Source organism: Gobius niger, assembly GCF_951799975.1.
Source record: "Gobius niger genome assembly, chromosome: 15".
Lineage (NCBI taxonomy): Eukaryota > Metazoa > Chordata > Actinopteri > Gobiiformes > Gobiidae > Gobius > Gobius niger.
The window spans coordinates 28,118,468-28,132,291 of record NC_136866.1 but is presented as its reverse complement, the minus strand read 5'-3'; the positions used below and the strand labels follow the sequence as shown (position 1 = coordinate 28,132,291).

The 13,824-nt window shown below is 37.9% G+C and overlaps 1 protein-coding gene across 1 annotated transcript in view; it reads right to left on the bottom strand.

The window, feature by feature from the left end:
- Positions 1-13,824, bottom strand: part of vash2 (vasohibin 2) — a 66,772-nt gene that overhangs the window by 27,550 nt on the left and 25,398 nt on the right. The window contains exons 7-8 of the mRNA XM_079572799.1: positions 526-763; positions 311-454 (exon numbers count right to left, since the gene is read on the bottom strand). Coding sequence (XP_079428925.1) covers positions 311-454; positions 526-763 — 382 coding nt within the window. The remainder of the gene's footprint in view (positions 1-310; positions 455-525; positions 764-13,824) is intronic.

Below are 13,824 nucleotides of genomic sequence, written 5' to 3'. Positions count from 1 at the left end.
TGCTTGTGTTGAAAAACTACAAAACAAAGGCGCAACAACGTGACCCCGTTCAGGGAGCTGCTCTGATTGGTCGGTTGGCTCCATATCGCTGCGTCACTTCCTTTGAAAGCGCGCAATGGAGTGTTGCCAGACCCTCTTCTGTAAAGAAGCGGAGTCTGGTTGGCGAGACTAGGAATTCTGCTCAGAAAATGAACTCAATTAAAATAACATAGGTATCGGAAAAAGTACCGTTAAGGCTCCGGTACCGAAAAGCAGGTATTGTTAGAGAAGTGGTATCGAAAAAACTAAGCACAGACAAAACCACCCGCACCTTCATCCTCATGTCGCGGCCGTGCTTCTCCAGCTCCTTCCTCATCTCCTGCGCCCCGAGTCGCGCCACGTTCAGCACCAGGTGTTTCCACTCGATGGGCTGGAACACGTGAGGGTCGTGAGGGACGTACAGGCCGATCTTCACCTGGGAATGACAAACAAAGATCCTTCAGTGAGTCTGTATCCTCCTGGTCCCGGGGGGGTGGAGGGCGTCACCTTCTTGATGGTGTGCTGGTATCTCTTGTAGGAGCTCTCGAACTCCCCCACCAGGTCGCCCAGGGTCCGGTAGCTCAGCGGTTTGTCCATCAGGTCCTGGCGGCGGCTCATGCCCAGCGAGCCGTACCTGCCGTTACAGTAGACGCCCAGGACCACGTGATGGAAGCAGTGTCCCGAGAACTGCGTCTTAAAGCTGATGGGGAAACGCTCCAGGGACGTCAGGCCGTTGGTCAGGTACCTGCGGCGCTCGGGTCAAGGAAGGAACGTCTATATTATTATATTATATAAGAACTATATTAGAGCACACTTTTTGGTTGAATTTCTGTGTTCGATAAGTAGAAGCTCTGCACACCCGAGAAGGAGACGTAGGTGCGTAGAAAAATAGATCACATAACCCCTTAACTCCCACCTGAACCGAGCCCATTTTCTCCAGTTTACCCCCAGTCCAAAAGCTTCTGGAAAAAAGCTGTGAAAAAGCAACAAAACTGAGCCGAAAACAATGATGGAAATTGACAAAAAATGGACGAAAAAATGACAAAAATGTGACAAAAATGTGATAAAAATTTGACCAAAAAAATTACCAAAAATTTGACAAAAAAATAAATTAAAAAATGACAAAAATGTGAGGAAAAAATGACAAAAAAGTTACTAAAATGAGTTGAATAAAAAATCTGATGACGTGAGGAAAAAGATCCTCTCGGTTCAGGAGGGAGTTAAGAGGTTAACTTGAAAAAGAGCTCCCGCACACTGTCTCACTTTTTTACTTGGCTTTTATTGCAGTAACGCAGGGGTGCCCAAAGTGGGGCCCGCGGACCAAATATGGCCCGCCGGAACAATTCTGTTGGCCCGCCAGAGGGTGACCTAGTTTTGCGCCGTGTATGGTTAACCTCTAAACTCCCGCCTGAACCGAGAGGATCTTTTTCCTCACGTCATCAGATTTTTTTTCCATCATTTTTTTTGTCCAATTTTTGTTATTTTTTTGTCACATTTTTATCACATTTTTGTCACTTCTTTTTGGTCACATTTTTGTCAATTTGTTGTCAATTTTTTGTCATTTTTTCGTCAATTTCTTGTGACATTCTTGCCACTTTTTCATCAATGTTTTCTCATTTTTTGTCACATTTCCATCATTGTTTTACTCAGTTTTGTTGCTATTTTCACAGCTTTTTTCCAGAAGCTTTTGGACTGGGGTAAAGCCAAACTTGAGAAAATGTGCTCGGTTCAGGTGGGAGTTAAGGGGTTAAAAAGTCTCCTGATCCTGACATGAAGAAAACTGCTCAGAGTCCTGCTCATTAATATTTCATAATGTAGCTACAACTACGCAAATATAAATATTAATTACCATAAACATAACATAACCCTTTATTTAAAAACAATTATTTCTTTTTCCTCGTCTGCTCAAAAGTCAAACCTCTTAATAAGCCATGGAGTTTTCAAAAGTGTTTAAGTTTTAACGTCTTCATGCCTCTGCTGTGATTGACAACCGTCTCCATGGAGACTCAAGGGAAAGGGGCGGAGCTAAATGTGTATTATGCTTTTTTCAGTCACATAGCACCAGTCTATATCACACTGCAATGATGACCAAACCTTCTGTTGGTCTGTAAATGCAGTAAATTAGAATAACTGCCTTGTATGAAATTACTCTCTCAAAATGGCTGTAGTGAATGTCTTGAAATAGGCCTCTGTCTCTTTAAGAACCTCTGACTCTTTCCGACACGCCCCCTCCACACGCTGTCTGTGGCATCAGTGGGGAGGGGGTTCTGCTGAGGAGCAGTGGTTGGTTACTCGGCTGGTGACGAAAGCTCGGAGGCGTCTCCAGGAGGTGGGGGCGTTCCTAGGAGGACTCAGGCAAACCTATCCCTAAAATGGCCGCCATCAGAGTTTTTACAGATTACTCACAAATACGTGAATGTGCCAAGGCAACACTTCAGGCATGTTTTTAATGAGGGAGTGACATAATAACATGATGTAAAGCTTGAAAAAGTCCATTTTGCATAATACCCCCCCTGAAATTCGATTTATCGCCCAGCCCTGGATGTTACTGCTCAGGAAGAAGAGGAGGAGCTGACCAGTGCAGGACACCACGCTCTGAAACAGGGACAAACCCAGGAGGCGCTGCTGCGTTTCAGAGGATCAGAGGAACCTGAAGGCAGCCATGTTTCCTCGACCTCCAAAAACATGCCGGTCATTTGGCTACGGGACTAAAACCTGAACACGATTCTGCTGTACCACTATACAATGACAAATAAAGCACTTCCTCTTATCAGCCTTTTGTTTGAGGATGAAGGACAGACCAGAGGGAACATGAAACTCCCTCCACAGAGGAAACAGATTCCAGCAGATGGAGCTCAGCGTGTGTCCAGCGCCTTTTCATTCCACCGCCACCAAACTGCAAAAAGGATTTGCCGCAATCTACGCTGACACAGAGAGGATTTAACGACAAAATAAACAAATTAACGTCTTACCGCCCGCCTAAACCAAATGCATTCTGTCCTCTTTGGCTATTATATAGGCCTGTGTAACACCACATTTGAAAGCTAAGACCCACAAAACTGATCTTTTCCTCGCTTTGTTGCTGTGTTGTGTCACCTTTTGTATGCTTTTCTTTTCTTTTCTTCCATTTTTGTCACATTTTTGTTGAATTTTTGTCACTTTTTTGTTGAATTTTTGTCACATTTTTGTTGAATTTTTGTCACATTTTTGTTGAATTTTTGTCACTTTTTTGTTGAATTTTTGTCACATTTTTGTTGATTTTTTGTCACTTTTTTGTTGAATTTTTGTCACATTTTTGTTGAATTTTTGTCACTTTTTTGTCACTTTTTGGTTGAATTTTTGTCACATTTTTGTTGAATTTTTGTCATTTTTTTGTTGCATTTTTGTTGAATTTTTGTCACATTTTTGTCACATTTTTGTTGAATTTTTGTCACATTTTTGTCACATCTTTGTTCCGTTTACATCCTTGTTTTCTCATTTTTTGTAGCTGTTTTTGTCCTTTTTTCCCCAAGAAGCTTTTAGATTAGGGTAAAGCCAAACTGGAGAAAATGGGATCCGTTCAGGTGGGAGTTAAGAGGTTAAAGCAGCGGTTTGCGAAATGAAGGCCTTAAGTTTTGGTCTATTGTGAAAAATGTACGTTCACACACAACATGATGCAGATGGACTGGTTTAAGTGAGACATGAACTAAATAACAAACAGGCCAATAAAAAGTGGGGCAAAAACTCCCCAAATCTACAGGAAACAGGGCGAACCGCGGCGTGTGGCTATATCTGTCGCCTCCTCCTCCTCCGATCATCTTCTAAACTTCGACGGCGGGACATGTTTCACACGGAGGCAGCTGCCGCGACCCAGATCTGACCACGAGCCGCTGACCATCTGCCGCAAACCGAGACGCGTCCGTGACGAAGGCTGCGACAGCTGGGGAACGCCGCCGCCGCATCAAATATTCAACGCGTCGCCCTGAACGTGACCGCGCGGGGCCCGGGGGCCGCTCTGGGGCCGCTCTGGGGCCGGTTTCAGGGTCAGGACCAGGTTTTCAGCGTCGGTCAAAGCTCTTGGGTTTATTATATGAGTGAAAGCACAGATACGACCGGGCAAATGTAAAGGTTGCTCTGTCAGATGTTACTTAACCCCTTAACCCCCGCCTTCACTGAGCACATTTTCTCCAGTTTGGCTTTACCAAAATAAAAGCTTCTGGAAACAAGCATGAAACTAGCAAAAAAAAATCAAGATGAAAACGTGACAACAATAGTGAGGAAAAGGCGACAAAAGAGTCACAAAAAGCGATGAAAACAAGGGAAAAAAGCAGATATCGAGACAAAAAAGCCACAAAAGAGCGACAAAAAAGTAGAGGATAAAAACACATGAAAAAAGCCACAAAAAGGCGACAACAAAAGTGACAACAACACGGCCACAACACAAGGGGGAAAAAAAAGATCCTTTTAGATCAGATTTGCTGGTCTTAGCTTTCAAGTGAGGAGACTGGAGAAAATGTGCTCGGTTCAGGTGGGAGTTAACCTCTTAACTCCCGCCTGAACCAAAAGGATCTTTTTCCTCACGTCATCAGATTTTTTTTCCATCATTTTTTTGTTGGGTATTCAACTCATTTTTTTGTGTCATTTTTTGTCACATTTTTGTAATTTTTTTGTCACATTTTTATCATATTTTTTTTAGTTTTTTTGTCACATTTTTGTCGTTTTTTGTCACATTTTTGTCATTTTTTTGTGTGGTATTCAACTTATTTTTGTAACTTTTTTGTCTTTTTTTTGGTCATTTTTTGTCACATTTTTGTAATTTGTTTGTCACATTTTTATCATATTTTCGTCACTTTTTCGTCACTTTTTTGTTGAATTTTTGTCACTTTTTTGTTGAGTTTTTGTCACATTTTTTTTGAGTTTTTGTCACTTTTTTGTAGATTTTTTGTCACATTTTTGTTGAATTTTTGTAGATTTTTTGTCACATTTTTGTTGATTTTTTGTCACTTTTTTGTTGAGTTTTTGTCACATTTTTGTAGATTTTTTGTCACACTTTTGTTGAATTTTTGTCACTTTTTTGTTGAGTTTTTGTCACTTTTTTGTTGAGTTTTGTCACATTTTTGGAGATTTTTGTTGAATTTTTGTTGAATTTTTGTCACTTTTTGGTTGAGTTTTTGTCATTATTTTTGTCACATCTTTGTTATATTTTTGTCACATTTTTGTCGCATTTACATCCTTGTTTTCTTCTCATTTTTTGTGGCCATTTTGTGGCTTTTTTCCCCAAGAAGCTTTTTGATTAGGGTAAAGGCAAACTGGAGAAAATGGGATCCGTTCAGGTGGAAGTTAAGAGGTTAAGTCAAGAAATGAAAAGTACTATGACCACCTCTGATCACACGCTCCAGCTGTTCTGCACTGAAACATCTTTATCTTCACTTCCTGTTTCCGCCCATTTCCTCTTTTTTAAAAATAAACACTTGATCAAAACCACATGACCGAGCTGCAAACTGTATCACACGGCAACAGATCCAGGCATGACATAACGGCAGAAACACTCATATTACACATAACACCAAACGCCAAATATGCAAATGCTTCACGTTTCCTCCTAATTCCCTCGAAGCTGGAAATGTGATAAGAAACGTGAGAAAAGGCTTGAAATCCTGCTTTACAGTCACTGCTCTAAACACCATCATCCACGCGCTCTGCATCACGTAGGATTTATTATCCCTAGAAACAACGTCAGTCATCTTTCTTCTGCGAAATGTCTGTGAATATTGTTTGTTTTGCCGTGAATACATAGAGGTGGATCTGACTTTTATCCTGAATGAACTTCCCGTGACTCGTCTGACGCTGATCGAGTTGGAAAGAAACCAGCGGGGGGTAAAACAGAACTGATGAGGACGGACAGGCCGCGGACGACGACCCGGACGGATCAGAGTTATGGGGGCGGTTTAGGTCACGACACCGGCTCAGATAATGAGGGAATGTTCGGTAACGGCAAAGACGAGCGCAGGAGGAAGCCGAACAAAGTGAATACAACGCAAAAGGAAAAAGAAAGAAAGCCAACTGAAAAAAATAAAAATAAAATAAAATGGAAATAAAAAATAAAATAAAAAATAAAGTCAAATAAAAAAAAACTTAAAAAAATGGAAATAAATAATTTAAAAAAAAATAAAGTTAAATAAAAAATTAAAAAATGGAAATAAATAATTAAATAAAAATAAAGTTAAATTAAAAAAAATAAAAATAAAAAATGGAAATAAATAATTAGATAAAAATAAAGTTAAATTAAAAAAATGGAAATAAATAATAAAAAAATAAATAAAGTTAAATTAAAAAAATGGAAATAAATAATAAAATAAAAATAAAGTTAAATTAAAAAAAAGAAAAAAAAAAAGAAAAAAAATAATAAAGTTAAATAAAAAATAAAAAAATGGAAATAAATAATTAAATAAAAATAAAGTTAAATAAAAAAATGGAAATAAATAATTAAATAAAAATAAAGTTAAATAATAACAAAAAAAACGTAAATAAATAAAAATAAAAAACGTAAATAAAGTAAAATTAAGTAAAATAAAATAAAAACAAATTCAAAGATAGAATCAAATGTAAATTCAATACACAAGTAAAAAAGACATTTAATAAATGTCAAAAGTATATTTAAATAAATTGATTAAATAAGTGGGTGGTGTTCACATTATAATTCGAGGTCGACCGTTTTGGGTTTTTTCTAAGGATGATGTTGTTTCTTAAATCTTTTGCCGCTGCCGATGTGCTCGACCGATATCATCTAAAAAATCATCTAAAAGAAATTTGAAAGAATAAATAATTAAATAAAAAATAAAGTTAAATAAAAAAAGAAACAATAAAATAGCATAAAAATGAATCAATAAATAAAGTTAATAGTGTAAAATGAAACAAAAAGTTAAACACAATTTAGAAAAATGAATATATTATAAAATAAAATAAAAACAAATTAAACGATAGAATAAAATAAAAATATATGCCTAAAAAAGAAATTAAATTAGCACATCGTACGCCTGTTCAACCGGTTGTTTTTTTCATTAGGCATTGTTTGACTCGTACGTCTTATACTCCGGAGCGACGCATCGTCCGGAAAACACGGTACAAAACATCAGCAATATCAGGGTGATGCCGTGTCGTCCGAGGCTCTGGTGGGCAACATACATGTATTAAATAGATGATAACAGTTCTATGGTGGGTCATGTTGGGGTCACGCAAACAGAGCGAACATGACCCACCTTCTGTAGGAGGATCTGAGCTGTAAAAGTTCTGTGATTTAAAGGGACTATGCGAGTTTAAAAATGTTTAAATTATGTATTTTCCTCCCCCTACATGTTGCTCCATGTCCTAATGTGTAGAATGAGCTCAGACCTGTTCACCACAACTGCCTCTGAAATCCTGCACTGTCACTCAAACAGTTGTTATTCGGGTTCGAAGTGCCGTCATGCACGAGACTTAAAGGGATATTTCAGTATTCTTGACATAGGGCCTCTTTCCTAGTTATCCAGAGTGTTGCTGATTTCTGGATTTTCTTTTTTTTTTTTCATTATTCATGCAGTCCTTATATAATATAGTGGTGCTAGGCTAGTGCTAGGCTAGTGCATGTCTATGGTAACTAGTAGCCTGCATAAAAAACAGTCTGGCCCAAGCACAGAGCACCTGAGGAAAATCACTTATAACACCAGACTAACCATATAAATGTCTGTGTTGTGACATTTTGCATTTAAAATAACTTATATTTGAGCAGCATCAGCTTCCTGGCTGTAGCTACGCAGCGGCGGAGTGATCTGCTCGGTTACCGGATCTACAGTAGTTTGTTGCATTACTACAGGTGGAATTCACAAAGGAGCTTTTAACAAATCAGATATGGCAACGTTTGGAGGACGAGCCCATGATTTAGAAGAGGTTTTTAATGCAGGCTAGCTGATACCATAGACATGAACTAGCCTAGCACTAGCCTAGCGCCACCAAACTCTTCAAACATAAGGACTGCATGAACTAGAAAATATATCTCCACAAATCAACAAGACTCTGGATATCAAGGAAATGAGGCCCTTTATCAAAAATCCAGAAATATCCCTTTAATATAGAATCTGCAGTTCCACGTATGACCTGAGGTGGCAGTAGTGAGTATAAAATGACCAACTATATCTAGTCCCTTTAACCCCTTAACTTCCCACCTGAACCGAGCACATTTTCTCCAGTTTGGCTTTACCCCAATCCAAAAGCTTCTGGAAAAAAGCTGTGAAAATAGCGACAAAACTGAGACGAAAACAATGATGGAAATGTGACAAAAAAGTGAGAAAACATTGACAAAACAGTGACGAAAAATGGATGAAAAAGTGGCAAAAATGTCACAAAAATGTCACAAGAAATTTACAAAAAAAATGGAAGAAAAAATGACAAAAATGTGACCAAAAAAATGACCAAAAAATGACAAAATGTAACAAAAAAATGACAAAATTGTTATAAAAAAAATTGACGAAAAAAAGACAAAAAAGTTACAAAAATGAGTTGAATACCCAACAAAAAAATGATGGAAAAAAAATCTGATAACGTGAGGAAAAAGGTCCTTTCGGTTCAGGCAGGAGTTAAGAGGTTGAATAAACAGCTCTTCATTCACCCAAACCTGCTCCCTGTCATTGTTTAAACAGAAATAAACTTTTACGATGAATTGAAACATTTTAGTCCTAATAAAAATATAATATTAATGATTTAAACATGAATTCTTCGACACAAACGCTCAGAATCCAGATTATTGATTTGTAATTGGCCGAGTGAGGAAGAGCAAAGCTGACACTCCCTGAGCGCTGCCCGTAAATCGGAAGCTGCTAATCTTAGAATGAAATGTGGAGTGACTCATTTGCGTGACTTAGGTTCGTGTCCGCGGGCGTGGCTCTACTGTAAGTGAAAAGCCGCGGCACGACCGGAGTCTCCAGGTGAGGCCTCATAGCTCAGTGGTTAGAGCACTGGTCTTGTAAACCAGGGGTCGCGAGTTCAATTCTCGCTGGGGCCTGAGCACTTTTCCCTTTGGGTTATTTTTCAGTGAAAGGCGACACCACACAGAGGTCAAAGGTCAAGATTAAACAAGACTGAATGCACAGAGTTAATGTGCTCTGTTCATTTATTAGCCTGTGTGTAGTTTCAGTCTTTATTATCAACTGTAAATACTTTTGTTATCATATCTTTGACTCTTGCTACATCCTGGAGGTCAAAGTTTACGCCAATATTTACCTTTGTGGTTAACTATTCTCTTTTGTTTGCTGATTTTTGAGATAAGATTGTCAATGAAACAGGCAATTAATGCTTTTTAATGCCACTTTAATGCTTTAACTTCTTAACTCCCGCCTGAACCGAGAGCATTTTCTCCAGTTTGGCTTTAGTCCAAAAGCTTCGGGAAAAAAAGCTGTGAAAATAGCAACAAAACTGAGATGTAAACAATGATGGAAATGTGACAAAAAAGTGACAAAAAATTGATGAAAAAATGACAAAAATGTGACAAAATGTGACAAAAATGTGACAAAAAAATGACAAAAACTTGATGAAAAAATTATTCATATAAAACGTTGGTATAGCTTTAAATAAAGAGTGTTCATTAAGTATTAAAAAGCATTAATAATCGTTTTAGGTTTAGGGTTGGCAATGAATAAGTGTATTATTAATGGCCTATTATTATATTAACCTCTTAACTCCCGCCTGAACCGAGAGGATCTTTTTCTCACATCATCAGATTTTTTCCCATCATTTCTTTGTTGGGTATTCAACTCATTTTTGGCATTTTTTAATCACATTTTTGGCATTTTTTGTTATTTTTTGGTAATTTTTTGTCAATTTTTTTTCAAATTTTTGTTTTGTTGTCATTTTTTGTCACATTTTTGACATTTTTTCGTAAAAAAAATTTATAACATTTTTGTCATTTTTTTGTCAAATGTTTGTCATTTTTTGTGACATTTTTGTCATTTTTTCTTCAGTTTTTGTCATTTTTTCTTCAGTTTTTTATCAAATTTTTTGTCATTTTTTTGTCATTTTTCGTAAATTTTTTGTGACATTTTTGTGACATTTTTGCCACTTTTTCATCAACTTTTCGTCACTTTTTTGTCAATGTTTTCTTACTTTTTTGTCACATTTCCATCATTGTTTTCGTCTCAGTTTTGTTGCTATTTTCACAGCTTTTTTCCAGAAGCTTTTGGACTGGGGTAAAGCCAAACTGGAGAAAATGTGCTCGGTTCAGGTGGGAGTTAAGGGGTTAACTAATAAAAGTATAATAAGCAGTGTGTTAATACTTAGTACCTTATTAGTACCTTATCAATACTTAACGAGCACACCTTAATATAAAGCGTTACCAAAGCTGTTAACACAGTGGTGCAGGGGTTAGCGCTCGTGCCTCATAGCAACAAGGTCCCAGGTTCGATTCCCACCTGGGCGGGGCCTTTCTGTGTGGAGTTCACATGTTCTGTCTGTGTAGGTTTCCTCCAGGTACTCTGGTTTACTGTACCACTAAAACATATACAGTAGGTCCCCCTCTGGGATCAGGACTGCCCTAAAAAAGAGATTTCTAACCTCAGTGGGACTTTTCTGGTTAGTGGTGCAACTTTTTATGTGTTGATATTTGTGTGTTTGACGTTGTAGTGCCTTAACTTTCCATCACAGTGGTCTTTACGACGGTCCAGGACTAATTGTCAAGGTCAAATACAAACAAATATCTCCTTTTTTTTGCCCCTCCTGCTTAACAAAGGCTTTATCCAAATCTAAACCCTTCTGGAGCTTACAGCCTATGCTGGTGGAAACCATAGCTTGAACAAACTCCAGGGGATGGTGAACATGAGCTCAGAGATCTTTGGAGAGCCTTTATAAGGAGCGCTGGGACAGAAGTCAGTGTGGATCATAAATGACTCCTCCTCCACTCGCTAAACAATGAGAGATATAGAGTCATACCCACAAAGACAAACATTTAGAAGAACTCCTTTGTGCCAAGAGCAGTAAAAGCTGCAAACTCTTGACAGTTGTAAGAGAAGCTGTTCTTGCTGCCGAGGCATCGTTTTGCTTTTTCCAATGTTTTTAAGACTTTACGGCAAGAAATGTGGAGCCGCATGATGATGTTCTGGATGTGGACGTGTTTTTATGTCTTAAGGTGAAACCATGGTGGACAATAAAGTTTTCGTATTGGCCAGTGTCACGCCTCATTTGAAAGCTAAGACCGACAAAACTGAGCTAAGATTTTTCCTTGCATTGGTGCCGCATCATTTACACCTCATCATCGTATTGTTGGCGCTTTTTCGTCACGTATTTCTTGCATTTTTGGAACACTTTTTTTGTTTGTTTTCATCCTCATTTACGTCTTGTTTTTGTTGATATTCTGTCGTTTCTTTTCAAGAAGCTTTTAGATTTGGGTGAGGTCGAACTGGAGAAAATGAGGTTAAATTCTTAACTCTTAACTCCCGCCTGAACCGAGAGCATTTTCTCCAGTTCAGCTTTACCCAAATCCTGTAGGCCAGTGTAACACCTCACTTGAAAGCTAAGATCTACAAAACTCATCTAAATGGATCTTTTTCCTCACGTCATCAGATTTTTTTTTCCATCATTTTTTGGGGGGGTTTCAACTCATTTTTGTAATTTTTTTGTCAAATAGTAAATTTATTGTCACTTTTTGTCACATTTGTCCTTTTGTTCAAATTTTTGTAAATTTTATGTGTAATTTTTATCACATTTTTGCCACTTTTTCATCATCTTTTCATATTTTTTTTGTCAATTTTTCATATTTTTTTGTCCATTTTTTGTCACATTTTTTTGTCCATTTTTTGTCACATTTTTGTCATTTTTTCTGTCCATTTTTGTGGCATTTTTGCCACTTTTTCTTAATTTTTTTGGACCAATTTTTGTCCATTTTTTGACAATTTTTTGTCTGTTTTTTGTCTAAGTTTTCTCACTTTTTTGTCACATCTTCATTGTTTTCGTCTCAGTTCTGTCGCTATTTTCTCACCTTTTTTCCACAAGCTTTTGGATTGGGGTAAAGCCAAACTGGAGAAAATGTGCTCAGTTCAGGTGGGAGTTAAGGGGTTAAAAAAGATGTTTTTTTAATGCCCTGCTGAAACCCTGTGTAGTTCAAATGATACAAAAAGGTCAAACCCCAGAAAACTAATGTTGTTCCTTTGAAATCAGCCACACCGACTCAGAATCAGCTCTAATTCTGATAATTAAGTAAGTTTATTGAGACAAAAGGACATTCTTTCCATTGTTCTTGTACTAAGTGTTCTTATATTGCTCCTCACAAAAAAAACATAAGGAAACTAAGAATAGCCGTAAGTTAAGCCACAGATAAGCCATTAGCTTAACAACCCCCACTTTGACTTTTACTCCTCAACATCAAACATTTATAAGCTCGAAATAACAGACTTCCCCAGACACAGACTCGCTCTGCTCCAGCGTCTGGTCTGAACTCAGACTGAGATGAAAGTTGCATAAGAGTCGACGCCGTGACTGGGTTTGTTGGAGGAGTCGGGGCTGAGAGAGGCAGCTGTGACGAGCTCAGCCAAGAAATGAAAAACTTTAATCCCGCGAGCCGGAGTCAATTCGAAACTCAAATTGAAATCTTTGATATTGTGACTTTGACTCGACTTTGCGAGTAAACAGAGAAAGTTTCTATTCCCAAAGAACAGAAAGTGTTGTGAGGTGAACTCGCATCTGGTCACATTTATATATTACTTTTCTACTGACATGAGGCGCTAAAAGAGCTCTGGATGAAGGTGAAGTCAGAACATAGTGTTGATCTGTGGGATTTGAACCACCAACCCTTCGATCACAAGACTCCCTACTCTACCACCTGCACCACTGATGTGAAGCAGAGTCAATACACAGACGGCATCGCGGCATAGAAGGGGGCGTGGCTTCGCCAAGGGGGGAAATAGAATCTTTAGAGAAACACGATTTTTCTGGTGAAATATAAACTTATTTTTCACACATAAATAAAGTCAAGTCTAAATCGGGCCCATATGGATATTTTCTCACAGCAGATTGTTCAGTAGAAGCGAAAAAACGGCAGTTGTAGCTAGCGTTAGCATTAGCCCGATGCTAACATGTAGCATCATGTTAGCATTCTCTGTTATTTATGTTTCTATGGGCTGTTTAACGACTTTGCTCCTCTCCATGTCTTTGTATCTTTATTTAGTAGAAAACTATATTCAGCATTTGTTTAAGTAGTTTTTTGAATAATTAAAGAAAGTTTACATTTTTCTCCAAATTGTCAAACATGACCATATATGGCGATTCCAGAGACGCTGTCTGTATCTATAGCAACTCAGTTCAGATATTAAACAAAGGAGAATTTAAGACAAATGTGCAATGGCTTTTTCAATCAACGCACGTTTGGAAAGGGACGGAAAAAATTGACAAGAAGAAGAAAATACTCTTAAAAAAACTGTCTAAAATCAAAACAACAAGTGGTCGTTAGAAACTATAGATCCTGGTGCATGACTGAGCCATGTGTCCGGATCCTCCGAGAAGGTGTTGCTTTGTAAATAATAACTGAACATATTCATCCTCATTCTAATGTCTTCTATTGAACTGTGTGACCTTCCCTTTACCATAGTCTAAACCAGGGGTGTCCAAAGTGGGACAATTCCGTTGGCCCTTCAGAGAGTGACCTACTTTTGCGCCGCATCTGGTTAACCCCTTAACTCCCACCTGGCTTTACCCCAGTCCAAAAGCTTCGGGATAAAAGCTGTGAAAATAGCAACAAAACTGAGACGAAAACAATGATGGAAATGTGACAAAAAAGTGAGAAAACATTGACAAAAAAATGACAAAAAA